The sequence below is a fragment of the Oncorhynchus kisutch genome, linkage group LG3, assembly GCF_002021735.2.
Source record: "Oncorhynchus kisutch isolate 150728-3 linkage group LG3, Okis_V2, whole genome shotgun sequence".
Taxonomy (NCBI): domain Eukaryota; kingdom Metazoa; phylum Chordata; class Actinopteri; order Salmoniformes; family Salmonidae; genus Oncorhynchus; species Oncorhynchus kisutch.
This window is the reverse complement of record NC_034176.2, coordinates 32,361,837-32,389,831: the sequence shown is the minus strand read 5'-3', so window position 1 is coordinate 32,389,831 and position 27,995 is coordinate 32,361,837. Positions and strand designations below refer to the sequence as shown.

The 27,995-nt window shown below is 44.9% G+C and overlaps 1 protein-coding gene across 3 annotated transcripts; it reads left to right on the top strand.

Moving 5' to 3' along the window:
- Positions 1–78: 78 nt before the first annotated feature.
- epg5 (ectopic P-granules autophagy protein 5 homolog (C. elegans)) lies at positions 79–27,995 on the top strand. 3 transcript variants are annotated; one of them, XM_020473083.2, is made up of 47 exons: positions 79–191; positions 580–678; positions 855–944; positions 1,093–1,794; positions 1,922–2,182; positions 2,307–2,505; positions 2,640–2,776; positions 2,997–3,104; positions 3,297–3,370; positions 3,753–3,861; positions 3,969–4,083; positions 4,561–4,711; positions 4,788–4,937; positions 5,079–5,236; positions 5,427–5,578; positions 5,683–5,823; positions 5,960–6,121; positions 6,218–6,340; positions 6,426–6,688; positions 7,319–7,459; positions 7,680–7,824; positions 7,974–8,171; positions 8,354–8,461; positions 8,754–8,876; positions 9,016–9,182; positions 9,680–9,907; positions 9,985–10,108; positions 16,571–16,715; positions 17,539–17,710; positions 17,816–17,981; positions 19,427–19,569; positions 19,673–19,829; positions 20,196–20,390; positions 20,539–20,752; positions 20,839–21,014; positions 21,115–21,322; positions 21,439–21,514; positions 21,710–21,813; positions 21,934–22,109; positions 22,302–22,505; positions 22,612–22,821; positions 22,981–23,125; positions 23,203–23,445; positions 23,636–23,849; positions 23,950–24,162; positions 25,773–25,887; positions 25,976–27,995. In XM_020473083.2, the coding sequence occupies exons 3-47, from the start codon at positions 897–899 to the stop codon at positions 26,156–26,158; spliced, it is 7,746 nt and encodes a 2,581-aa protein (XP_020328672.1). In that variant the 5' UTR covers positions 79–191; positions 580–678; positions 855–896; the 3' UTR covers positions 26,159–27,995. The 3 variants fall into 3 exon arrangements, with proteins under 3 accessions (XP_020328672.1, XP_020328675.1, XP_020328682.1); XM_020473086.2 differs by having other exon boundaries at positions 580–682; XM_020473093.2 differs by lacking the exon at positions 580–678 and having other exon boundaries at positions 82–191.

Sequence of the window (27,995 nt, the reverse complement as noted above, 5' to 3'; positions counted from 1 at the left end):
TGACATGTATCTTGTCAGTATATCCATAATCTTTGATGTAGGCACTTTTTGTGTTACGTACAGAGAGTGCTGGAGTCATGTGACGAAATTTTTATTATCGCGATAACTGTTTCTTCCTGGAGCAAAACAAATAACAGCTGATGTGTTGCCAAATGTCACTTCGCTGGCGTTGATCACATTGTTTTACAAAGGTAGGTAGCATTTTACATTTTGTAGGGGTTTAGCCTACAGTTTACAGCTGATCATTATAGCTAACGTTAGCTACACCAAAACAAACTGGTGCTAGCTAGCTATATTATGTCATTGTTTTCGCACTCCTCGAGAGCGCTACGTGTAAGCTAGCTTGCTAGTAACGTTAACGACAGTATGCTTTCACCAGTTTGTTTAAGATAGCTAGATGGCAGAGCTTATTTATAATCAACTGACAGTGATATGTAAAGTGGGGTACACTGTGCTAGCCATGATGACCGACGACTGTCTCTAGCCATTGCTTTGCTAGTGCTGTGCGAGGAGAGGGTGGATGTGTTTCGTTTTCCCGACACTAGCTAACTCTAAATAGCTAACCCTTACCCTATACAGCTCGAGACTGGTCTGAAACCACGCCTATTTGCTAACAAGAACCGCCTTCATGTAAAGATAACACAGACATCTAGGTCCTTGTTTATCATCAGTAGTCACGTGAGTAAGTGAGTGGTGTTGTTTTGCTGACGCATGAATGACTGGATTATCATTTGGCCCTGTGTTGGCAGCCAGGACCAAACTGGCTAATGTGAGATTAGAAAATAATCATGTACCAAAGACTGTGAGCTGACTGTTGTGCTCCCATTTAACAGACACACTGTTTCTCCCCTTAGAAGCCTTAGGGTGAATGTGGTGAGAGGAACAAGGTGTGAAGGATGGAGGCTGTGAGACAAAAGAAGTCCAAGACCAGTAGCAGGTCTCAGGTATGTACAGTACACTCCTGTATGTCCCTGAGGGCAGACTACTGTCTATTTATCAAATGATGGTGAAAGCATATGATAGTATTTATTACCCTGTCATTATTCATGAGTAATAACCAGTCAGACTACTGTTGTGTGTTACCCCCAACAGGACAGAAAACAGAGGCAGAGTGGACGAGTGAAGAGTCCCACAGCTCTCTCTGCTGGTTGTGATGAGAAACCTGGTGCTGCTGCCCCGCCCAGCTCTGAGTTCACAGACATCCCCCTCAGTCTGCCCAACGAGGGGACAGAGCAGCAACAGGGTCTGGCAGAGGCATCAGAGACTTTATCAGAGACATCACAACCATCAACACAGATATTACCACAGACATCAGAGGAACCATTACCAGCATCACAAACACTATCATCATCCACATTATCACAGACATCATCATCAACCTCACCCCAGACACTAGAAAAGCCCTCTGAGACAGAGCCAGAGAAGAGGAATGAGTGGAGAGGAGAGGCCCAAGGGGCTGAGCTCAGAGCTGAACCACCGAGCACTGAGGTGGGGAGAGAGACCCAAAACAAAACCCACATCCAGACTCTGGCCTGCATATCTACGACGCTTGAGACACCCTTGGCCCCCAGCGCTCCTGCCCTCTACCCCTCACTACCCACACTGGAGGAGGGCTCCCTGATGCAGCTGCATAAGGAGGCTCTGCGGGCCTGTGGGACAAGGGGCCCTGCTGTTCTGCCTCTAGGGGAGCAGGAGTGTCCTCTCAGTCTGGAGCCTGTTGTGGAACTAGCTCCATCTGAGGGCTCCAGGACCAGACTGTACCCTGAACTACCCCAGCCCAGCCCAGAACTACAGGTAACCATACACTTACTATGACCCATTGTGGGCTCGAACCGCTTTACATTACAAAGCTATCTATGTTACAAAAGAATGGTAAATAATATTTATTTATAGTGTTGACTGTCTTGTGTTTTTCCTGAAGGCATTCTCGTTGGAGCAGCTGAGTGTGTGGGAGCCAGGTGGGGGGATGTGTGTGTGGGTGGAGGGGGTGGAGGTGTGTGCAGCCCGGTTCGCAGTGTTGGCCCGGCAGGAAGGCCACGAGCTGACAGAACTCCTGCAGAATTACTGGCGCTGCCGCAGACAGCTGACACACGCACACACACAGCTCCACACACACACCTCCGACTGTAACACCACACAGAACCGACTCTGGAGCTTCAGAGATGAGCAGCTCACACTTCAGGTATGTGGTTCAATAGATTATGTTAGTATACGACTTAGCACATAACACAGAAGCTACAAAGTTATACAGTACACTTCTGTTCTTCATCTCTCTCTCCTTAAACCCTTTCTTTCTCTCTCTCCAGGGTGTGTGTGGGGACCAGTCTAAGGTGTATGGCTACCACCGCTTCCAGCAGGCTGACTTCAGTGAGGCTGTGTTGGTGGAGCTGCGGAAGCTGTTTGAGGCCCGCTCTGAACTCCTGCACCAGAAGGTGGCGCTGCACGCATACACAGCCCTGCTGTCACGTCTTCAGGTGGAGTCATACTTACACTGCCTGCTCCACGGTGAGAACACACTCTCACACACACTGTACATACATATACACACAGGTTGGATTTCATTTCATATTTTCCATATTGTACACATGTTTAGTGTGTTTCTTTGTTTAATTAGTTAAGTGTATGTGTGTGTATTGTAGATGTGTGTGGTACCCAGAGTCAGCCCAGCTCCCTCCTCCCTCTGAAGGAGAGCATCAGTGTTCTCTTCAGCTTCACACGGAGAGTCCTGGACGACACGCAGTTCCAGACAGACATCCACCTCTGGCTGCAGAGACTGGTACACACACAGACACACACAGTAAACCTCAACACTCGCCCTGGTACAGCGGTACCTGTTGTCCCACCTGTTGTGCAGTTTAGTCATGCTATGCTGTGGTGTGTGTTGTGTATAGGTGGCAGTGTTACTGCGTGTGGGGGGATCAGGAGAGCACCTCTACCTGTTGTCCCACCTGTTGTGCAGTTTAGTCATGCTATGCTGTGGTGTGTGTTGTGTATAGGTGGCAGTGTTACTGCGTGTGGGGGGATCAGGAGAGCACCTCTACCTGTTGAACCATCTGCTGTGCTGTTCTGCAGGGGTGGGCAAGTGGGCTGCAGCCTTCTTACAGGTGAGACACACCCTCTATCTAGTTTGTTTATTGTTTTGATTTCCTCAAAAGTTGGCCTGGTTTATCAATGAAGGCTCACTCCACTATTTCTGTATGCTTTTTGGCAGGTTATCATATTCGGCTAACAATGGCATCATTGCCAGGTAAAGTTAGCAGTCTTAACTATAACATGCTTGGGGGTGTGTGTTTCAGATCCAGGTCCTAGGAAACGCCTCAGGAGTACAGCAGTTCATGCAGGCTCTGGCCATCCTCATGTCTCCAGTCAGGTAAAGAACCCTAACTTCTCACTCTGGCCCCTGACCCCTAATCCTACATGTCACCACCCTCATGTCTCCAGTTGGGGCGGCAGGGTAGCCTAGTGGTTAGAGCGTTGGACTAGTAACCGGAAGGTTGCAAGTTCAAATCCCCGAGCTGACAAGGTACGAATCTGTCATTCTCCCCCTGAACAGGCAGTTAACCCACTGTTCCTAGGCCGTCATTGAAAATAAGAATTTGTTCTTAACTGACTTGCCTAGTAAAATAAAAATAAATAAAGTCAGGTAGCCTTGACCTTTCATCTCTAATCCTTACCTATTTATGTGATTTTTGCACACTTCAATTTAGTTCCCTATGGGTTTTTCTCTCTGATTGTTGACCCTTCATCTTTAGACACCGGGCTGAGTTCATGAGCCACATGAAGCCCTGTGAGAGTCAGAGTGCTGCAGCCTCCGGCCCTGAGTCTGGCAACTGGACCCTAGTGGATGAAGGTGGAGAGGAGGTAACCGTGTGTGTGTGTGCATGCATGTGTTGGTGTGTGTGGAATTTGACCCTAGGAGCGTTGGTAGAAGTGCTATAAGGTTGCTGATGTGCATGAGTGTTTTTCAGGATGAGGACCCAGAGAGCAGCTGGTTGTTACTGTGTGAGGAGGACCTGATCTCTCTGCTGTCCCAGTTCCCCTTCCAACAGCTCTTCACACACCTGCTAGAGATGAGCAAGAAGGGTGTGTGGGTGTGTGGGTGTGTGTGTGTATATACTTGTTTTCCTACATTATCAGGATCCCAATGTCCTAACATTTTACCCGAATGTCCTGAAAAGGTATGAAAACAATAACATTTTTGAAAAGTCAGGACCTGAATTTGTTCAAGTGCTATTTTAAGCATAAGGGTTAGGGTTAGGTTAAGGGGTTGGGTTTTGGGTTAGGTTAAGGGGTTGGGTTTTTGGGTTAGGTTAAGGGGTTGGTTTAGGATTAGGGAAAATAAGATATTTAATGGTCAAACATTTTTACACTCCAAAAAGTCCTGACTTTTCACGAAAGTAAAGCTGTGTGTGTGTATGCGTGCGCGCGTGTGTTGTCATGTATTTGACTGATGTGGTAATTCTGTTATTCTGGTGCCTGCTTTTTGGCTTCAGATGTGCGTGTGTGTGTGTGTAGCTGTGTGACTGTCCTACCATTTTATAACGGATGTTCTTTATCTAGGTGTCTATGAGCCCAAGTCCTGCTCCAGTCAGAAGATGATGCGTGTGTTTGCGTTCGCCTCGTCACTGATCGAGCTGCTAGCTGTGGGTCTGAACACCTACGACAGCGCTCGCTACCGCCAGCTAGTCAAACGCATCGGACACACCATACGGTAAGACACCCACACGCAGTACATTTTAGATGTAGGTGTGTTTTGTAACAGTGTGTAACTGCTGCCTCCTGTGCAGGATGACGGTGTGTTACGTCAGTGATCACTGGGCCCAGTATGTGAGTGTTGCTGGTCCAGCCCGGCCCAGGACCATCTCTCTGGAGAAACTACAGCTAGAGTACGACCATCTGTTCCTCAGAGCTGTACTACACGTCCTCAGAAACAAGAGGTGCGAGGGGGAAGAAATGGCATGTTTTTGGCTGTCTATTCTTACAAGGCAGTAAGAATATTGATTGGGGAGTGCGTGCATACTTGTGTGTGAAAGAGAGAGTGTAAAGTGTTTGTGTATTATCTGACTGTGTTCTCCTAGGTTGGGTATCTGGCTGTTCATGTCAGAGATGCCCTACGGAACCCTGTCCAGTTCCATGCTGTGGAGAGTTCTGTACGTGATGCAGTGTGCAGAGACCGCTGCACCGGACGCACTCAACTCTACAGACAACACATACACCTGCCTACAGGCCCTCAGAGGTACACACACACACACACAAACATAATGGTGATGGGAATGACTTGTGTTCGTTAAGTACTTTTTCCAAAAACACAATGTACTAAAAAAAACAACAACACAGAATAGAGCTCAATATTATACGTTCACACGCATACACAGTGTGTCAGCACAGGAACCGTTACGTTAATGATGTACTAACGTGTATTGCAGAGCCGAGTCACCAGGAGAGGTTTGAGAAATGGCTGTGTGAGGTCAACAGTTCTGATGGAATCTCTCTCCTCACGGCGCTAGCTCACATGGCCATGCCCACCCACCACTCTGACCCCACCTTCATTACCACTATAGCTCTCCTCATCTTCCAGGTAACACGCACATCATTTTTCACACAGAATGAATAGAGGTCGCAGCAAAGCCGGGCTGCCAGTTTCTACTGCAGGTCGCCCTTTATTTCCATCCCTGCCTCCAGGTGTCCTATGTCAGTGTGTCTACGAGGGAAACCTACTCGAAGGTGGGCCGGGAGCTGCTGGCCGCCATAGCAACCGTTCATCCTTACATCATCTCAGTCCTGCTGGACAGACTCAGAGAGACCATCGAGACAGTCGGCATGGTAAGTGTGTGTGCGCACACGTGGCGTCTGTCAACACCTGGGGTTGCTGTGGAAAGGATGGGGATGAAGACTTCAAGTGTAAATGAGGTGGTTTGGTTAAGTACACCTGCATGTTGATTAGCCTTGTGTATGTTAGGTGGCACTGTACCTCAGTAAGGAGCTGCCCCTGTTCCTGTGGCGTCCTAGCCCGGAGGAAGTGTGTGTGATCGGGGGCTGGCTGCTCCAACACCCCCTCTCTGCTGTGGAGAACAGCCTGGCCTGTGTTCTACTGGAAGGGCTGGACTGGGGCTACACACAGGTACTACACACACACACACACACACACACACACCTAACCCTACATTGAGTTTGAGTGTGTACAGTGTGTAATGTTGAGTGTGTGTGTGTCTTGTAGGATGGGACTCTGGCCCTGCCCTCCTCTCTCCACAGTGAAGTTGCTCTGCTGGTGGCAGAAGCCTATCAGAAATACCTCACAGACAAGCCATACAATGGACTCATCTCAGAGGGAATCAAACAGGTAACGCAGATACACACATTAGTGCACATCATACACCCGTCTCATCTCTGAGGTTAACACACATCTCTCTGTCTCTGTCGATCAGGTGTCCTACCTGGCTAGTGTTCTCCGTCTGGGTCTGTCACCTGAGGCTTCCTTCAGCCAGTGGGCCTGGCAACTGTTGCTAAGGCTGAAGCTCCATGGCAACACCCAGTACCCTCAAGCAGCCTGGTCCACCCCCGGCTCTGCCCCCAACCCCTCTCCGGAGCTCACGCACGCCCCAAACATGCACCCTGTTCTAAGGGCCGTAAAGGCGGGCCTTCCCATTGGCTGCTACCTGGCCATTGCCATGACAACTGTAGGACACAGGTATGACCATCTGCTCTCTCTCTCACATCAGAATCCCTTTATTCGCCAAGTACATTTCCACATACACGGAATTAGACTAAATGAACAGGTGCTGCCAGCAATAGACAAATGCACAAACAGAATACAGACAGAGAAATTTACACAAAGTCGACATACAGAATATACAATATAAATACAGTAATCATAAAACCCTAGAGTATAGTCTGAGCTACAGTGAGGATATAACGTTACAATTTACAGTGGGGATATATCTATATATGCAGTGTGTGTATATGCAGTGTGTGTGTGTGTATATGCAGTGTGTGTGTGTGTATATGCAGTGTGTGTGTGTGTGTATATATGCAGTGTGTGTGTGTGTATATACCGTCGTAAATACCGTGAAGTAGTGTAAATGGTACAAAAGCAGTATAGTGCAGTTATTAGTATTACAGGTCAGTGAAGCAAGCTGCAGTGTCCGGCACAGAGTGCAAAGTCACTATCCCTATGAGCCCTCTGGCCGGTTGGTGAGGACCACAGCACAGTTACATACAGACACACTGCACATGTGTTTAAAGTCTCTCTCTGTACTATTGTGTGTAACATCTATTACCATCCGTCTGTCTGTCTCTGTCTGATCTGATCCGATCCCAGTCTGGAGGTGTTTTGCACAGAGGGAGTGGATCTGTTGAAGAACCTGATTCAGTCTCAACATCTGAGAGCTGCTGTCCATCTCCTGGACAACATCCTCCCTCCTACCTACCCTCTCAGCTTCTACCTGCTGAAGAACACACAGTAAGAGATACACACTATGTCCTAGACCCTACTTCCTCTGTACTGGACAACATCCTCCCCCTTTTCTGCCCGCGCAGCTTCTACAGTTAACTTTCATTATCTTTTACCCCTGCCTAAACTAAACCTTAAAATCACACTCAAATCTCACACAACTGGAGGGCTGTGGTATTGCTATGTTTGGACTACGATTTATGTTTCTCTCTTCCTCTCTCTGTGCCAGGTTTGTGGGCTGTGTCCAGTTGTTCCTGCAGTGTGACGGAGTGTGTCCTCAGGGTGTAACGCAGCAGGTCACCCACAGGGTGGCGCCACTCTTCACTGGAGGCACCTATGGGGACATGGTACGCCTGCTCAACAGTGTCATACAGGTATGTACACACACCTAATACATCAGAACTGGTGTGAAACATGGGGTTAACCAGATCAGTAGTTTGGCCAGCTGTAGAAGTGGATATTCCTGCCTCTGAATAGTCCATGAATCTCTTCACGATGAGTGTGTGTGTTTTTTCTCTTTCAGACTCACGTGGTGGAGAGTTCGAGGCCAGGTCGTGTGGGTCCGGCAGCGGTTCTAGAGTTCTGGGTGGGAATTCTAACCCAGCAGAACCTGTGGTACAGAGACAGGACCGTTCTATTCCTGATGGATCAGATCTGTCGTTCCGCCTTCACACACCACCAGGAGGAGTGTGTACAGAGATTACTGTACCAGCAGCACAAGGTACACACACACACACAGAGAGAGACTGGAGATTGTAGAGTCCCAAATATTTCAGCTGTTATGCTTATTTTGATCAGTGTGTGTTCTTTTTCTGTGAAGAAAGAGTATACACACACACACACACACACACACACACACACACAGTAGATCAGTCTGTGATGCTCTCTCTCACCCCTCTGTAGATTGCTTTAGGTTACCATGGAGACCGGGGTCTGCTCTCTTCCCTGGTTGGTTGGATTGCTGGAAATGCCACACCCTCATTCATTGAGGGCCAATCGCTGAGCGGGGAGGTGAGAACTTTAACCTTAGTCCTATCTAATTGTCGTATCCGTGCTGTCATTCTGTGTGAAACAGAAGGAAACATTTTTGCTGCATTTTCCCCAAAAATTCTGCTAAAAACCACACCTAAACAAAACGTCTGTGTAGGTGTGGTTTGTATGTGAAATGATAACTGTATGTGTTTAGGTGTGGTTTGTATGTGAAATGATAACTGTATGTGTTTAGGTGTGGTTTGTATGTGAAATGATAACTGTATGTGTTTAGGTGTGGTTTGTATGTGAAATGATAACTGTATGTGTTTAGGTGTGGTTTGCGTGGCTGGTGTTGAACATGGAGGGGATGTTTGAAGAGGATTCTCAGCTGGGACGCTGTGTGGAGCATGAACTACTGTCTGATCCAAACCTCTCACCTGACCAGGCTCTGAAGGTACACACACACACACACACTCCAACATCTCACCTGACCAGCAGAACAATAAAACTATGAGAGATTAATAAGCCTTAATCTCAGATACATAATGTTTGTGTTTCACTATCTTTATGTTTCTTGTGTCTGTGTGAGACAGAAGGCCCAGCAGAGGTTGAAGCTCCCAGTGGCTCCATCTCTACAGCGGCTGCAGGTGTACAGGTGGGCGTGTCAGGCGTTGTCCACACCCCCTGACCACCCGCTACTCCCCCTCGTCTGGCAGAGGTTCCTGCAGCTCTACCTGAGACAGCCAGGACCTGAGTATGGGTACGACACACACACACACCATAACCTCTAGGCCAGGGGTTCTATGACTTCAGCGCTACGTGGCGGGACGAACCCAGTCTCTGGCCCTGGGAATGAACATTTTAGAGTCCTGCCTCTTGACATCAGTGAGAGAATGTTGCAGTTTACAAGATCATTTCCTGCAATTCTACACATTTGTCGATGTGGCAGAGGGAGAACTTGGGAGTTTTACAGCTTTTGGGGAAATACTTGGTGGAGTACTGTGGATACCGATATCCTTGTGAGCCTCCCAGGCCCATGTTGCTCAGGGTTAAGAATATAAATTGTAGATGAATAATATTTCATTGTACTACACCCTCTAAACTTATTCTACAGTTCTTTTGGCCCAAATGAGTTTAATCTGTTAGTTTATTTATTTATTTAGAGATTTGACCGCGGACCCCACTTGGAGAACCCTGCTCTAGGCTGGTATAAATTCAGTAATGTTCTCAGTGTCCCCCTGTTTCTGGTGTCTGCAGTCTGGATGCAGGGGGCTGTATTGGTCGTCGGTTCTTCCAGGGCTCGACTCAGGCTGTGTTACTGAGAGATCTGAGACAGAGACTACAGGAGGTGTCTGACTTCCACCACGCCGCCAGCCAGGCCCTGAGGGTGCCCCCCACACACACACCCAGCCAGGGAGAGGACCGCCCCAACTCCCCTCCACATCTCTTCCTCACATCTCCACAGATACACACAGAGCTGGTCAGGTACGTACAGCTACTAGTCCCTCCCCTTAACTTTGTGACTGGCTGTTTCCCAGGCTGATCTGATTGGTTGTTTACAGGCTGTTTGGTGTGTTTGCTGTGTGGTTGGACGATGAGACTCTTCAGAAGAAGGAAGTGTATCTGCCCTCTCTCCCACCACAGTATGACCCCCAAAGACTGGCCAAGGTCATGCACAAGCAACAGGTGTGTGTGTCGTGTGTTTTTCCTTGCCACTGTTTACTCTGCTTTGCCTTTGATGTATTGGTTGATAGATGTATCATATTGTATTGGTGGCTAGATGTGTCATATTGTATTGGTTGATAGATGTATCATATTGTATTGGTGGCTAGATGTGTCATATTGAATTGGTGGCTAGATGTGTCATATTGTATTGGTGGCTAGATGTGTCATATTGTATTGGTGGCTAGATGTGTCAAATCAAATCAAATCAAATCAAATTTATTTATATAGCCCTTCGTACATCAGCTGATATCTCAAAGTGCTGTACAGAAACCCAGCCTAAAACCCCAAACAGCAAGCAATGCAGGTGTAGAAGCACGGTGGCTAGGAAAAACTCCCTAGAAAAGGCCAATACCTAGGAAGAAACCTAGAGAGGAACCAGGCTATGTGGGGTGGCCAGTCCTCTTCTGGCTGTGCCGGGTGGAGATTATAACAGAACATGGCCAAGATGTTCAATGTTCATAAATGACCAGCATGGTCGAATAATAATAAGGCAGAACAGTTGAAACTAGAGCAGCAGCACAGTCAGGTGGAAGTTAAAACTGGAGCAGCAGCATGGCCAGGTAGACTGGGGACAGCAAGGAGTCATCATGTCAGGTAGTCCTGGGGCATGGTCCTAGGGCTCAGGTCAGTTGAAACTGGAACAGCAGCATGGCCAGGTCATATTCTATTGGTTGATAGATGTGTCATATTGTATTGGTTGATAGATGTGTCATATTGTATTGGTTGAAAGATGTGTCATATTGTATTGGTTGATAGATGTATCATATTGTATTGGTTGATAGATGTATAATATTGTACTGGTTGCTAGATGTATCATATTGTATTGGTGGCTAGATGTATCATATTGTATTGGTGGCTAGATGTATCATATTGTATTGGTGGCTAGATGTATCATTGTATTGGTGGCTAGATGTATCATTGTATTGGTTGCTAGATGTATTGTATTGGTTGCTAGATGTATCATATTGTATTGGTGGCTAGATGTATCATATTGTATTGGTGGCTAGATGTATCATATTGTATTGCTTGCTAGATGTATCATTGTATTGCTTGCTAGATGTATCATATTGTACTGGTTGCTAGATGTATCATATTGTGTTGTTGGCTAGATGTATCATATTGTATTGGTGGCTAGATGTATCATATTGTATTGGTTGCTAGATGTATTGTATTGGTTGCTAGATGTATCATATTGTATTGGTGGCTAGATGTATCATTGTATTGGTGGCTAGATGTATCATTGTATTGGTTTCTAGATGTATTGTATTGGTGGCTAGATGTATCATATTGTATTGGTGGCTAGATGTATCATATTGTATTGGTTGCTAGATGTATTGTATTGGTTGCTAGATGTATCATATTGTATTGGTGGCTAGATGTATTGTATTGGTTGCTAGATGTATCATATTGTACTGGTTGCTAGATGTATCATATTGTATTGGTTGCTAGATGTATCATATTGTATTGGTGGCTAGATGTATCATATTATATTGGCTGCTAGATGTATCATATTTTATTGGTGGCTAGATGTATTGGTTGCTAGATGTATCATATTGTATTGCTTGCTAGATGTATTGTATTGCTTGCTAGATGTATCATATTGTATTGCTTGCTAGATGTATCATATTGTATTGGTTGCTAGATGTATCATTGTATTGGTTGCTAGATGTATCATATTGTATTGGTGGCTAGATGTATCATATTGTATTGGTGGCTAGATGTATCATATTGTATTGGTGGCTAGATGTATCTTATTGTATTGGTGGCTAGATGTATTGCTTGCTAGATGTATCATATTGTATTGGTGGCTAGATGTATCATATTGTATTTGTGGCTAGATGTATCATATTGTATTTGTGGCTAGATGTATCATATTGTATTTGTGGCTAGATGTATCATTGTATTGGTTGCTAGAAGTATCATTGTATTGCTTGCTAGATGTATCATATTGTATTGGTGGCTAGATGTGTCATATTGTATTGGTTGATAGATGTATCATATTGTATTGGTGGCTAGATGTGTCATATTGTATTGGTGGCTAGATGTGTCATATTGTATTGGTGGCTAGATGTGTCATATTGTATTGGTTGATAGATGTGTCATATTGTATTGGTTGATAGATGTGTCATATTGTATTGGTTGAAAGATGTGTCATATTGTATTGGTTGATAGATGTATCATATTGTATTGGTTGATAGATGTATAATATTGTACTGGTTGCTAGATGTATCATATTGTATTGGTGGCTAGATGTATCATATTGTATTGGTGGCTAGATGTATCATATTGTATTGGTGGCTAGATGTATCATTGTATTGGTGGCTAGATGTATCATTGTATTGGTTGCTAGATGTATTGTATTGGTTGCTAGATGTATCATATTGTATTGGTGGCTAGATGTATCATATTGTATTGGTGGCTAGATGTATCATATTGTATTGCTTGCTAGATGTATCATTGTATTGGTTGCTAGATGTATCATATTGTACTGGTTGCTAGATGTATCATATTGTATTGGTGGCTAGATGTATCATATTGTATTGGTGGCTAGATGTATCATATTGTATTGGTTGCTAGATGTATTGTATTGGTTGCTAGATGTATCATATTGTATTGGTGGCTAGATGTATCATTGTATTGGTGGCTAGATGTATCATTGTATTGGTTTCTAGATGTATTGTATTGGTTGCTAGATGTATCATATTGTATTGGTGGCTAGATGTATCATATTGTATTGCATGCTAGATGTATCATTGTATTGGTTGCTAGATGTATCATATTGTACTGGTTGCTAGATGTATCATATTGTATTGGTGGCTAGATGTATCATATTGTATTGGTGGCTAGATGTATCATATTGTATTGGTTGCTAGATGTATTGTATTGGTTGCTAGATGTATCATATTGTATTGGTGGCTAGATGTATTGTATTGGTTGCTAGATGTATCATATTGTACTGGTTGCTAGATGTATCATATTGTATTGGTTGCTAGATGTATCATATTGTATTGGTGGCTAGATGTATCATATTATATTGGCTGCTAGATGTATCATATTTTATTGGTGGCTAGATGTATTGGTTGCTAGATGTATCATATTGTATTGGTGGATAGATGTATCATACTGTATTGGTGGATAGATGTATCATATAGTACTGGTTGCTAGATGTACCATATTGTATTGGTGGATAGATGTATCATATTGTATTGGTGGATAGATGTATCATACTGTATTGGTTGCTAGATGTATCATATTGTACTGGTTGCTAGATGTATCATATTGTATTGGTGGATAGATGTATCATATTGTATTGGTGGATAGATGTATCATATTGTATTGGTGGATAGATGTATCATACTGTATTGGTTGCTAGATGTATCATATTGTACTGGTTGCTAGATGTATCATATTGTACTGGTTGCTAGATGTATCATATTGTATTGGTGGCTAGATGTATCATATTGTATTGGTGGATAGATGTATCATACTGTATTGGTTGCTAGATGTATCATATTGTACTGGTTGCTAGATGTATCATATTGTATTGGTGGCTAGATGTATTGCTTGCTAGATGTATCATATTGTATTGGTGGCTAGATATATTGGTTGCTAGATGTATCATATTGTATTTGTGGCTAGATGTATCATATTGTATTTGTGGCTAGATGTATCATATTGTATTGGTGGCTAGATGTATCATATTGTATTGGTGGCTAGATGTATCATATTGTATTGCTTGCTAGATGTATCATATTGTATTGGTGGCTAGATGTATCTTATTGTATTGGTGGCTAGATGTATCATATTGTATTTGTGGCTAGATGTATTGCTTGCTAGATGTATCATATTGTATTGCTTGCTAGATGTATCATATTGTATTGGTGGCTAGATGTATCATATTGTATTTGTGGATAGATGTATCTTATTGTATTGGTGGATAGATGTATCTTATTGTATTGGTGGCTAGATGTATCATATTGTATTGCTTGCTAGATGTATCATATTGTATTGCTTGCTAGATGTATCATATTGTATTGGTGGCTAGATGTATCATATTGCATTTGTGGCTAGATGTATTGCTTGCTAGATGTATCATATTGTATTGCTTGCTAGATGTATCATATTGTATTGGTGGATAGATGTATTGGTGGCTAGATGTATCATATTGTATTGCTTGCTAGATGTATCATATTGTATTGCTTGCTAGATGTATCTTATTGTATTTGTGGCTAGATGTATCATATTGTATTTGTGGCTAGATGTATCATATTGTATTTGTGGCTAGATGTATTGGTGGGTAGACGTATCATATTGTATTGGTTGCTAGATGTATCATTGTATTGGTTGCTAGATGTATCATTGTATTGGTTGCTAGATGTATCATATTGTATTGGTGGCTAGATGTATCATATTGTATTGGTGGCTAGATGTATCATATTGTATTGGTGACTAGATGTATCTTATTGTATTGGTGGCTAGATGTATTGCTTGCTAGATGTATCTTATTGTATTGGTGGCTAGATGTATTGCTTGCTAGATGTATCATATTGTATTGGTGGCTAGATGTATCATATTGTATTGGTGACTAGATGTATCTTATTGTATTGGTGGCTAGATGTATTGCTTGCTAGATGTATCATATTGTATTGGTGGCTAGATGTATCTTATTGTATTGGTGGCTAGATGTATCATATTGTATTGGTGGCTAGATGTATCTTATTGTATTGGTGGCTAGATGTATTGCTTGCTAGATGTATCATATTGTATTTGTGGCTAGATGTATCATATTGTATTTGTGGCTAGATGTATCATATTGTATTTGTGGCTAGATGTATCATTGTATTGGTTGCTAGAAGTATCATTGTATTGCTTGCTAGATGTATCATATTGTATTGCTTGCTAGATGTATCATATTGTATTGCTTGCTAGATGTATCATATTGTATTGGTGGATAGATGTATCTTATTGTATTTGTGGCTAGATGTATCATTGTATTGGTTGCTAGACGTATCATTGTATTGGTTGCTAGATGTATCATATTGTATTGCTTGCTAGATGTATCATATTGTATTGCTTGCTAGATGTATCATATTGTATTGGTGGCTAGATGTATCATATTGTATTGGTTGCTAGATGTATCATTGTATTGGTTGCTAGACGTATCATTGTATTGGTTGCTAGATGTATCATATTGTATTGCTTGCTAGATGTATCATATTGTATTGGTGGCTAGATGTATCATATTGTATTGGTGGCTAGATGTATCATATTGTATTGCTTGCTAGATGTATCATATTGTATTGGTGGCTAGATGTATCTTATTGTATTTGTGGCTAGATGTATCATATTGTATTTGTGGCTAGATGTATCATATTGTATTGGTGGCTAGATGTATCATATTGTATTGCTTGCTAGATGTATCATATTGTATTGGTGGCTAGATGTATCTTATTGTATTTGTGGCTAGATGTATCATATTGTATTTGTGGCTAGATGTATCATATTGTATTTGTGGCTAGATGTATCATTGTATTGGTTGCTAGAAGTATCATTGTATTGCTTGCTAGATGTATCATATTGTATTGCTTGCTAGATGTATCATATTGTATTGCTTGCTAGATGTATCATATTGTATTGGTGGATAGATGTATCTTATTGTATTTGTGGCTAGATGTATCATATTGTATTTGTGGCTAGATGTATCATATTGTATTGGTTGCTAGATGTATCATTGTATTGGTTGCTAGACGTATCATTGTATTGGTTGCTAGATGTATCATATTGTATTGCTTGCTAGATGTATCATATTGTATTGGTGGCTAGATGTATCTTATTGTATTTGTGGCTAGATGTATCATATTGTATTTGTGGCTAGATGTATCATATTGTATTTGTGGCTAGATGTATCTTATTGTATTTGTGGCTAGATGTATCATATTGTATTTGTGGCTAGATGTATTGTATTGGTTGCTAGATGTATCATATTGTATTGCTTGCTAGATGTATCATATTGTATTGGTGGCTAGATGTATCTTATTGTATTGGTTGCTAGATGTATCATATTGTATTGGTTGCTAGATGTATCATTGTATTGGTTGCTAGATGTATCATTGTATTGGTTGCTAGATGTATCATATTGTATTGGTGGCTAGATGTATCTTATTGTATTGGTGGCTAGATGTATTGCTTGCTAGATGTATCATATTGTATTGGTGGCTAGATGTATCTTATTGTATTGGTGGCTAGATGTATTGCTTGCTAGATGTATCATATTGTATTGGTGGCTAGATGTATTGCTTGCTAGATGTATAATTGTATTGGTTGCTAGATGTATCATATTGTATTGGTGGCTAGATGTATTGCTTGCTAGATGTATAATTGTATTGGTTGCTAGATGTATCATATTGTATTTGTTGAGTGTAGGAGCTGTGGGTGGAGTATGTGGACCAGGAGCGTGTCCAGTATGATGAGAGGGAGGTGCTGGATCTCTGGGACAAAGTGAAGAATGAACCCACCTTCATACAGAGCAACAACCATGCCTTCACTGACTACACCAACCCCAGCGCAGGTACACGCACATGAACACAGCCTCAGCACATAGCAGTTGTGACTGAATTAATGACGTTTTATTCTTGTGTCAACCCGCCTGGTTGGCAGCCCATTCCTCATGGGTTTAATTGACACATTACAATAATTCAGTGATAATTCTTCCGGTGTTCTGTGCAGGATGCAGCGGATAAAGAGTGGAAAAAGAAACCCATATATAATAGTAAATAAGGTTATCCAAGCAATAATTATTTATCCCAAGAGCAGTAAAAATAACACAAATAAACACAGTTAATTACAGAAAAAATACACAGAAGGCATTGGAACCAAGTCTCACACAGAGAAGATTCATGTGTGAGACAAGCCTACATACAGGTGGCAATCACTATGTGGGAGCAAAATATTTGTATAATTTTATTATAGGTGAACCTTTTTCTTTTATTCCAGGCTTTATAAAAAAAAATCTGTAAATGGAAATACATAATTTACAGGAAAAAAAACCATTTCAGTTTTTCCTCGTGGCTCAGCCACATATTTCCAGGGTATATCTGGTGGGCTTTCTGGAATAAGGACAAGCGTATATGTCAAGGTAGAAAGGGCAATAGAGGATCAAATGAATTTCATTCTCTATTTCATCAAGGTCACAATATTTACATTAGTCTTTCCTCTTAGATTTCACCATTACACCGACCTGTTTCAATACGCAGGGGCAATATCCCTGATCTTACTTGTGCACAAAGCGATCGCTCACTTTTAGGTAGGGTGTACATTGTAAATTATTTTAGGACTAACAAACCAAGCGGCCTTGTTATTGTCGTTGTTGTAACCTTTTCGTGTGTGTGTAGCGAGGAAGCGTATCCAGTCTAACCTGCAAAAGCACACTATCCCTCGGCCGCTCCCCGAGCTGCAATCACAGAGAGCTCCGGTACCAGAGGTCCCCTCTGCCTGCCTCGCTGACCCTGCTGCTGCCTCCACTCTCCTACAGCAGGACCTCTGCTGTCTGCAGGAGCAGGCCAGGTACACACACACACACACACACACACACACCAACTGTCACGCCATGGATGTATACCTGTATGTGATGTTTTGGGACATGGTTCACAGTGTGCTTGGTGTGTTTAGGTTTGCAGTGTCTCGGGAGGCCCAGCAGGTGGCATTGGAGTCAGAGCTGCTGGAGAATCTTCCTCTACTCTACAGGAACAGGCCAGAGCAGGTTACCATGGCGCTTGAGTGCAGAGGGCAGAGGGGGGGCCAGCCCTGCCAGGGAGCGGCACACATCACTGTCACGGTAGGACAATGAGTCAATTCTTGTTTTGATTTCATTTTCAGAATGGGCTGATTCTGCTTGAAAATGCCACTAAGAAAGGGTGACATGATTAACTGACTGTTCAAATAATCAAATCAAATGGTATTTGTCACATGCGCAGAATACAACAGGTGTAGACCTTACAGTGAAATGTTTACTTACAAGCCCTTAACCAACAATGCAGTTTTAAGAAAATACAAAAAAAAAGTAAGAGATAAGAATAACAAATAATTAAAGAGTATCAGTAAATATCAATAGCAGGGCTATATACAGGGGGCACCGGTGTCGAGGTAATATGTACATGTAGGTAGAGTTATTAAAGTGGCTATGCATAGATAATAACAGAGAGTAGCAGCAGCGTAGAAGAGGGGGGGAGCAATGCAAATAGTCTGGGTAGCCATTTGATTAGCTGTTCAGGAGTCTTGGCTTGGGGGTAGAAACTGTTTAGAAGCCTCTTGGACCTAGACTCGGCGCTCCGGTACCGCTTACCGTGCGGTAGCAGAGAGAACAGTCTATGACAAGGGTGGCTGGAGTCTTTGGCAATTTTTAGGGCCTCCCTCTGACACCGCCTGGTATTGAGGTTCTGGATGGCAGGAAGCTTGGCCCCGGTGATGTACTGGGCCGTACGGACAACCCTCTGTAGTGCCTTGCGGTTGGAGGTTGAGCAGTTGCCATACCAGGCAGTGATGCAACCCGTCAGGATGCACTCGATGGTGCAGCTGTAAAACTTTTTAAGGATCTGAGAACCCATGCCAAATCTTTTCAGTCTCCTGAGGGGGAATAGGGGGAATTTGTCATGCCCTCTTCACGACTGTCTTGGTGTGCTTGGACCATGTTAGTTTGTTGGTGATGTAGACACCAAGGAACTTGAAGCTCTCAACTTGCTCCACTACAGCCCCGTCGATCAGAATGGGGGCGTGCTCGGTCCTCCTTTTCCTGTAGTCCACAATCATGTCCTTTGTCTTTATCACGTTGAGGGAGAGGTTGATGTCCTTGCACCACACGCTCAGGTCTCTGACCACTTCCCTATAGGCTGTCTCATCGTTGTCTGTGATCAGGCCTACCACTGTTGTGTCGTCAGCAAACTTAATGATGGTGTTGGAGTCGTGCCTGGCCGTGCGGTCTTGAGTGAACAGGGAGTACAGGGGGGGACTGAGTACGCACCCCTGAGGAGCCCCCGTGTTAAGGATCAGCTTGGCGGATGTGTTGTTGCCTACCCTTACCACCTGGGGAAGGCCCGTCAGGAAGTCCAGGATCCAGTTGCAGAGGGAGGTGTTTAGTCCTAGGATCCTTAGCTTAGTGATGAGCTTTGAGGGCACTATGGCTTTGAACGCTGAGCTGTAGTCAATGAATAGCATTCTCACATAGGTGTTCCTTCTGTAAACATGCATCCTATTCCCCTCATTCCCGTCTCTGTGTGTGTGCAGTGCGAGTGTGTACAGAAGCAGGAAGCAGTGGAGACTCAGATCGTGTCTCTGAGAAGCGACATTAAGCAGCTGCAGACGGAAGCCAAGACTCCTCCCCCTCAGAGCCTTGCCCAGGCTGCAGTACACACTGAGAAGTTCATTACGTCAGTATACACACACACACACCATACCTGTATCATATTATTTCTCAATAGAATTGTTGATAGTCATATGTGCCATAAAGTTAAAAAATGTGTGTGTGTGTAGTGCTCTGGTGAATTTGTACAAGGCCAAGCCGACGGCAGCAGTGCAGAGTGTAGGAGTGGCTGCCTTCTACAAGGTGGTCTCTTTCGTCTGTGAGGACACACTCCGCCACCCACCCACTCGCCAGTACCTCTCTTCCTGCGTCGAGATACTGGGACAGGTACTACACACACACACACACACACACACACACACACACACACACACACACACACAAACAAACTCATTTCATACACATAGGACGTGACTGTGTGTAAATGTTAATCCAGTTTGTGTGTGTTGGTGTTAATCCAGTTTGTGTGTGTTGGTGTTAATCCAGTTTGTGTGTGTTGGTGTTAATCCAGTTTGTGTGTGTTGGTGTTAATCCAGTTTGTGTGTGTAGGTGTTAATCCAGTTTGTGTGTGTAGGTGTTAATCCAGTTTGTAGGTGTTAATCCAGTTTGTGTGTGTAGGTGTTAATCCAGTTTGTGTGTGTTGGTGTTAATCCAGTTTGTGTGTGTAGGTGTTAATCCAGTTTGTGTGTGTAGGTTTTTATCCAGGGCAACCAGGCAGAGTGCGGGCGTGTCCTCAGCACTATCCTGGAGCAGAGACGTCTGTGTCCCCTCCTCTCCCCCTTCTTCACCCCAAATGCAGCACCCAATCAGCTTGTCTCTCTCTACAAGGAAGTGGTGACATCACTGCACCCTGACAGTGCTGACGTCATCTTCATGCTGCTCACTAAGGTCAGCCTCCACCTTCAGAAACATACACAACAGCTACACACACCACCCACACAGAACACACACTTCCACCTCGACACATCACACAGAGAACTGTAGGCCTGTGGTATTCCTGTGTTAAGATGACCAGATTCTCTCTCTCCCTGTGTAGTTTGACCTGAGTACGTGGCTGAGTAAGGCCGAGCCAGTGTTCTCGGAGCGTAGCAGACTGGTAGAGCTGGTCCACACTGCTCTGTGTTCCTGTGGCCGTGACCCCGAGGCTGACCTCCTCACGCCCTTTCACCTCTTCACACGACACTGGACCCTGTTGCTCAGACACCACTTTCCTGACCACTACAGCGACTGCCTGCGCCTGCTCATGACCAGTAAGACTGTTTTGTTTGTTATCTCTTATTGCGGACTTCAACGTGTGTGCGGACGTCGAACGTGTGCTTGTGTGTGTCATTGTCAGGTTCGACAGAGCAGTTGCTGAGCCCAGAGTGTTGGAGGGTGACTCTGTGTGTGCTTGGCATCTCTCCTCTCCCCTGCAACACCAAACCCACAGCAGAGCCTTCCGGTACCGCAGATACCCCCAAACCCACATCCATCTCCCCCAGCCAAGCCCCCATCACCCTCTCTCCTCAGCAGGTGAGTGCTGAAAGTCCTACCTAAATCTTCATATTCAATACTGTTAATTTCCAGTTCAGTTTATTTAACCCTGCCTTGTCTCTTGATTGGCCCTCCTCAGGTGGAGGAGACGGTGGATTGGCTGTGTGAGTATTTTCAGCGTTGTCGTCTCAGTAAGCCGGACCTCCGCAGCTTTGGCCTTTACTCCGCCTGGGCGCCATACGTCAGTGAGGTCACCACGTTCTGGGGATATCTGATTGGTTACCTCATCGACCTGCAGCTCAGCGCCTGCGCCAGGGAGCCACTGGGGGGAGCCAGAGTGCTGAAAGGTACCAGACACAGTTTAGGCTGTTTTTCATTAAGACATTCTGCTTCCCCCCCCAGTCGCTGTTGACAGATCTCCTCCTCCCCACCTCTCATCTCTTCCTCTTTCTGTCTCTCTCAGCCCTGCAGGATCTACACGGTAAGATGGTCCGGCTGTTTAAGCCCTGGATCCTGGTTCTGGAGACAGACGATGTCAGGTAAACACACCTCTCTATCCCTCCGTCTATTTCTCTCTCCTTTCCATCTTTCTATCTCACTCCCCCCTTTCTTACTTTGCCTTTTATAACGCTAACAAAACTACAGGCCTGTGGCATTGCGCTGTTTGGACTACAATATTTTCTCCCTCTCTCCTATCTTCTCTTACTCTCTCTCCTCCTTTCTGTCTCTCGCAGTAATCCGAGGTGTTATCCCTGGTTGGAGTCAGACGCCAACGCTGCAGGCTGTCTTGTGGATCTCTACACCCAGCTGACCCAAACACTGCACCACAAGTTCAGAGGTTTGCGTGTGATGTTAGATGTAATGAAGGTCATTCATGTGTTTGAGCCTACATTTAAGGTGTGTGTGTGTGTGTGTGTGTGTGTGTGTGTGTGTGTGTGTGTGTGTGTGTTTGTTCCAGACCGCCTCCTCCCCGGGCAGCGTGGAGCTCTGTGGCTGTGTCTGATGCAGTACTGTGACAGCTGCAGCTCTCCTCGTACACCAGAGTACCTCCTCTACCTTTACCACACACACCTCGGCAGCCTGCCCTGGTCACACCTGCACCCCGATACACACCTCATGGAACAGCTGTTCAATGTAAGACTCTGACCCCAGACTCCTTAATCCCTAACCTCAACCCACAACACATTGGATTCCTAAAACAAACGGACTCCTCGTACACTTTGAGTGTCACAGTAAATAGGACTTGTTTGCGGGTAGTGCTGTGCGATGTAGCATTAGGGAGGTGTAGAGGGATTCTTTACCCAAGGTTAATCTGTTCCTCTGCAGGTGGAGAGAGGAAGTCCTAAGAGCTGCTTCCTGTTCCTAGGGGCAGTCCTCTGTAAGGTCAACTGGGTCAGCGTTCTGAGTGACAGCCTGCAAACTCCAGCCAGCTCTAACACTAACATACACACAGACTCACACAAGATGCTGGTCTATCTACTCTACATGCTGGTGTTCCTCACTAAAGAAGAGCAGCTTCTCAGCCAACCGGTGAGGGAGAATTAGGACACTGGATAGCTATTTGTGTTTGTACACAATTGATGGAATTGTTGAGGGTCTGGCCCTGGTTTAGCCTATTTTCCCCTCTGTCCTCCAGGACTCCCCTCTCCTTAGTCTGTTGGTCCAGTCTGTCTCCCTGCCATGGCACCAGGTGGACCATTCCTCCTACCAAGGGATCATGGGATATGTAGGCACCCACTACCCTCACGCTCTGCTGCTCAGCACAGACTCCGCTGCTCAGACACTGCTCCTATCACTACGCAGTGCTGCTGGGCTGCGGCCACGCCCCCATGGGATGCCATACCGGGTGAGAAAGAGGGAACACAACAGAATGTCACCCTCCCCCTCTTTCTCTAGTTTTATCATTAACAGACAGTCAATCTCTCCTCACTCTAATATAGACAGACTGTCTCTCTCATTACCGCAGACAAAATGAATGCATTAATCTCCCTCTCTCTCTGTGTAGGAGGAGACGTTGAAGGCTAGTGTGTGTATGCGCTGGTGTGTCCAGTGTCTGGTCTCTCTGGAGCAGAGTGGTAGCATCAGTCTGGCTAACCTGGAGACGCAGTTAGAGGCACTACTGGAGAGCATCATCACCTTCAACCCACCTGGTAAGAACTCTTCATAGTCATCTTCATCATCACCTTCATCAATAACCTCTGTCTCTCTCTGTCTCTTGTGTCTGTAGAGGTGGGCTTGGAGCAGAGACACATGGCGTTCTGTAGTCTGTTCTGTGATTCGTTGGCTCTGCTGAACGGAGTGGGCGTGTCTACAGGCGAGGCCTTGGCAGCTCGTGTCATTGGCTGGCTGGACAGGAAGGGGCAGGGTTTCCCAGTGCTGCCGCTCCTGACAGCCTGCTCCCGTTGCCTAGCGTCTGTACGCCACATGACCCGCATCACCGAGGCTTGCATCACCGCCTACTTCACCCATGGTAACCACGGAGACAGTAACCATGGGGAGGGGTTTTTGAAGGAAGGTCTTAGAGGAGGATCTATGTCAGGGTTTGTCAGCAGGGGTTACTGGTGACGGACAGATGTATTTTATTTCATACATGAGGTGAAAACCTCACTCTATCGCTCGCTCTCCCCTCCCTCCGTCTATCTTCATTTTTCTCGCTCTAGCGGAAGAGGAGGGTGTCGGGTGGGGTCCTGTGTTGGCGTCCCTGCAGGTGCCTGAGCTGACCGTGGACGACTTCCTGTCTGAGAGCCAATCAGGAGGCAGCTTCCTGACACTCTATGCTTACATCCTGCAGCGCCTCAACACGGAACACACAGTGGCCAATGAGAAGAGGACGCTCGCTCTACTCAACACATGGAACAGTCAGGTCTTCCCCAGGTCTGACCCCCCCCCCCCCCCCCCCCCCCCCCATGTGTGTGTGTGTCTCTCTCTGTGTGTGTGTGTGTGTTGGTAATATAGTTTTTTTTCTCTCTCACAGTGGTCCCTATGATGAGGCTAAGTTGTTCCTCTGGTGGCACAAGGCCCTGTGTGTGTATGTGGAGCATCTGCAGCAGGGGCTGGGGGAGGTTCCAGCCGTGGTAGCGGGGCTGCTGCGGCTGCAGACACGGCTCTCTCAGATGGGAGAGGAGAGACTCGGATCAGGACTGCTGGGGGCTATAGGATTGGGCCGCCGATCACCCCTATCCAACAGGTACTCACAGACATACTGGACATGTACAGTACCTCCGGAAAGTATTCAGAGCCTTTGACTTTTAACACATTTTGTTACATTACAGCCTTATTCTAAAATGGATTAAATCAAATAAAAAAATTGTCAGCAATCTACACACAATACCCCATAATGACAAAGCGAAAACAGTATTTTTGAAAAGTATTCAGTAAGTCAGTAAGACAGTATTCAGACCCTTTGCTATGAGACTGAAAATTTAACTCGGGTACATCCTGTTTCCATTGATCATCCTTGAGATGTTTCTACAACTTGATTGGAGTCCATCTGTGGATTTGGAAAGGCACACACCTGTCTATATAAATGTCCCATAGTGGATGTCAGAGCAAAACCCAAGCCATGAGGTTGAAGGAAGATCCGAGACAGGATTGTGTGGAGGCACAGATCTGGGGGAGGGTACTAGAAAATGTCTGCAGCATTGAAGGTCCTCAAGAACACAGTGGCCTCCATCGTTCTTAAATGGAAGAAGTTTGGCGTTCTGTAGTCTGCTATGGTATAGCTGTCCGCCCGGCCAAACTGAGCAATCGGGGGTGAAGGGCCTTGGTCAGGGAGGTGACCAATAATCCGATGGTCACTCTGACTGAGCTCTAGAGTTCCTCTGTGGAGAAGAGAACCTTCCAAAAGGACAACCATCTCTGGAGCACTCCACCAATCAGGCCTTTATGGTATAGTGGCCAGATGGAAGCCATTCCTGAGTAAAGGCACATGACAGCCCACTTGGAGTTTGCCAAAAGGCACCTAAAGACTTTCAGACCATGAGAAACAAGATTCTCTTTGGCCTGAATGCCAAGCGTCATGTCTGGAGGAAACCTGGCACCATCGCTACGGTGAAGCATGGTGGTGGCAGAATCATGATGTGGGTATGTTTTTCAGCGACAGGGACTGGGAAACTAGTCAGGTTCGAGGCAAAGATGAACGGGGCAAAGTACAGAGAGAGCCTTGATGAAAACCTGCTCCAGAGAGCTCAGGACCTTAGACTGGGGCGATTTTTCATCTTCCAACAGGACAAGGACCCTAAACACACAGCCAAGACAACGCAGGAGTGGCTTCGAGACAAGTCTCTGAATGTTCTTGAGTGGCCCAGCCAGAGCCCAGACTTGAACCTGATCGAGCATCTCTGGAGAGACCTTTAAAATGGCTGTGCGGCAACACTCCCCATCCAACTTGACAGAGCTGTAGAGGATCTGCAGAGAAGAATGGGAGAAATTCCCCAAATACAGGTGTGCCAAGCTTATAGCGTCATACCCAAGAAGACTCGAGGCTGTAATTGATGCCAAAGGTGCTTCAACAAAGTACAGAGTAAAGGGTCTGAATACTTATGTAAATGTGATTATTTTTTATCTATGTATTTTTTTAAACATTTGTGAAAACCTATTTTTACTTTGTCATTGTGGGGTATTGTGTGTAGATTGAGGGAAAAATTAAATAAAAAATCCAATCAACTTTAGAATAAGGCTGTAACCTAACAAAATGTGGAAAAGGTCAAGGGGTCTGAACTTTCTGAAGGCACTGTATATTCACCTTCGGTGTTTACTGTGTGATTCTTTTGGTAACTCCGATGTGTGCATGTTTAGGTTCAGGGTGGTGGTGCGCAGTCTGTCTGCGTTTCTCTCAGTCCAGATTCCCTCAGAGGACCAGGTCCGCCTCCAGCCCAGCACCGACCAGCAGCTGACTGCTAAAGCACAACAGGTACACACACATACATGCACACGCATACATATATACACACACACACACACAGAGTTGCTCAGCTTGTGTGTTTCGTGTGTGTCTCTAGGCTCTGGTTGTGTTGGAGTCCATGCCCAGCAGTAAACAGTATGCTGGCCTAAAGGACTCAATAGGAAAAGCTGTCCAGTTCATCCAATACCCAGGACACTGTCTTAGAGATGGACCTTGCCTCCTTTCTCTGCTGGCCAACCTCCTCTACCCAGACCAAGGATACCTCAACATCATACGATAGCAGCGCCAGTTAGCATCGGCTAGCACTATGACACAGTATGCTAAACAGGAAAAGTTAGAAACAGCAGTCTATCCTGTGGTGAAAGTAGGGAACTACATGTGGAATATAGTGTCATTTGAGATGTGCACCGATATGCTAGTAACCTACTAGCCATCGAATGCTGGAGCTGGACTGATGGCCATAATGGACTGGATCTCAACAAAGAACATGAGTTGACTGCTAGTGATAGTGACACAACTATAAGTTTATTAGAGTGTGATACTTAGGCATAGATTCAATCAGATCAAGCGTTATCTGGCAATAGCCGACGACCGCATAGGTGATGTTTTGGCCGTGTATGAAGTGTAACTACTTTGGAGCTGTCAAACCGGTGAGTGGCTGCACTTGATCATCGTCACGAAGCCACACCCATCCCACTCGCATTAGTTCAGAACGAAAAGGTCTAGGCTATATAGAAATAATTACGCTCAAATTGAAAATCATTAAGCAAAATAATAAGGATTTCTATCTTACATCTCACATTCCAGTGTTTGATCTTGTAAAAAGACTGCATGGGATTTCTCTTACTGGTAATGCCCGCTTTCGGTATAATGCCAGGAGCCACTTGTGGATTTGACAACAATAAAGCAGATCCACCTCAGACACTGTCAAAACGACCGGATGTTGGCTAAATCGGATCTGATTAAATAGAGCCCTTACTGTCTCTGTTCGGCTTCCTATTTCTCTCTCTCTCCCCCCCACACAGATCTATTTGCTAGGAATTCGCTTTTTCTTTCTTAAAGGGTGTTGCCTTTTATTTTTAATTACTTCAGCAGTTCCTCCACATTTTGCCTATGGCTGATGTTGCAAGTGTTGGATGACAATTATGAAGCAGAGTTAGTATGAGAAACAAACTCACAGACATTACCATAAACCAGTGGCACTGATTTCACTTATTCTCTGTGATCAACATTTAATGATGGAGATTATAACTCGTGGTGTTTAACTTATTTAGAGCTCTTTTAAGTTCATCCCCAGTGGTGCATGTGGAGGAAGATTTTACATACCAGTATTAAATTGCCCATATTGAATGCCAGGGGATCAACCCAACAGTTACATGGCCTGCTATGACTGAAGGTAGAATGGTTGAATTGGCTAAAAGTGCTTTTATTGTTTGTGCCAAATACACTCAACTTATCAATTAGCCTTAGGAAAAACCATCTTGTCTTCTATGCTTTGGAGAAGCACACTTGGTTATTAGTCATTTATTCAGGATGTCTCCCAAATGGCACCCTATTCACTTAATAGTGCACTAGTTTCGACCAGGACCGATGGGACTCTGGTCAAAGGTATTGCACTATATAGGTAATTGGGCGCCATTTGAGCAGCCATATATTCCGGGGTACTATGGTATGACGCAGCAGCAGGAACAACAGCAGTGATATGATTGTACAGTATGTAACCTGCCTTACTGCCAGCCTGACTATGGGCTGCCAGGGGGGAGCAATGTTACAGGACGATCAGATAGAAATGTAAGGTGTAAAACAGACATGACTCCTTGCTCAGTAGTCTAGAATGGGGAAGTGTGCCCCCCCCGAATGTACCCCTCGCTGGCTGGCTGTGTGTATATGATCAGCCTCGTCCACAGGCATGCCTAGCAGAGGATCATAATATACAGATGGGTAATGTTGGGGCTGGGGGGGGGGGGGGCCTGGCACACTTCCCCAATCACTTAGGAATTCACTCTGGGAACAGTGTTTACACACATTCTCCCCCAATTCCACCCCTGGTGATATGGTGTTTAGAAGTGTGATTACGCAATTTGGATCTGGAATAAATGATTTTTCTGAAATTAAAA

Bases quoted from the DNA above. Each gene is read 5' to 3' on its own strand.
- epg5 (XM_020473083.2), top strand. From the start codon at position 897: ATGGAGGCTGTGAGACAAAAGAAGTCCAAGACCAGTAGCAGGTCTCAG. The intron at 9,183-9,679 runs GTACGACACACA...TGGTGTCTGCAG, and splicing joins CAGCCAGGACCTGAGTATGG to TCTGGATGCAGGGGGCTGTA. The intron at 20,391-20,538 runs GTCAGCCTCCAC...CTCCCTGTGTAG, and splicing joins TCTTCATGCTGCTCACTAAG to TTTGACCTGAGTACGTGGCT.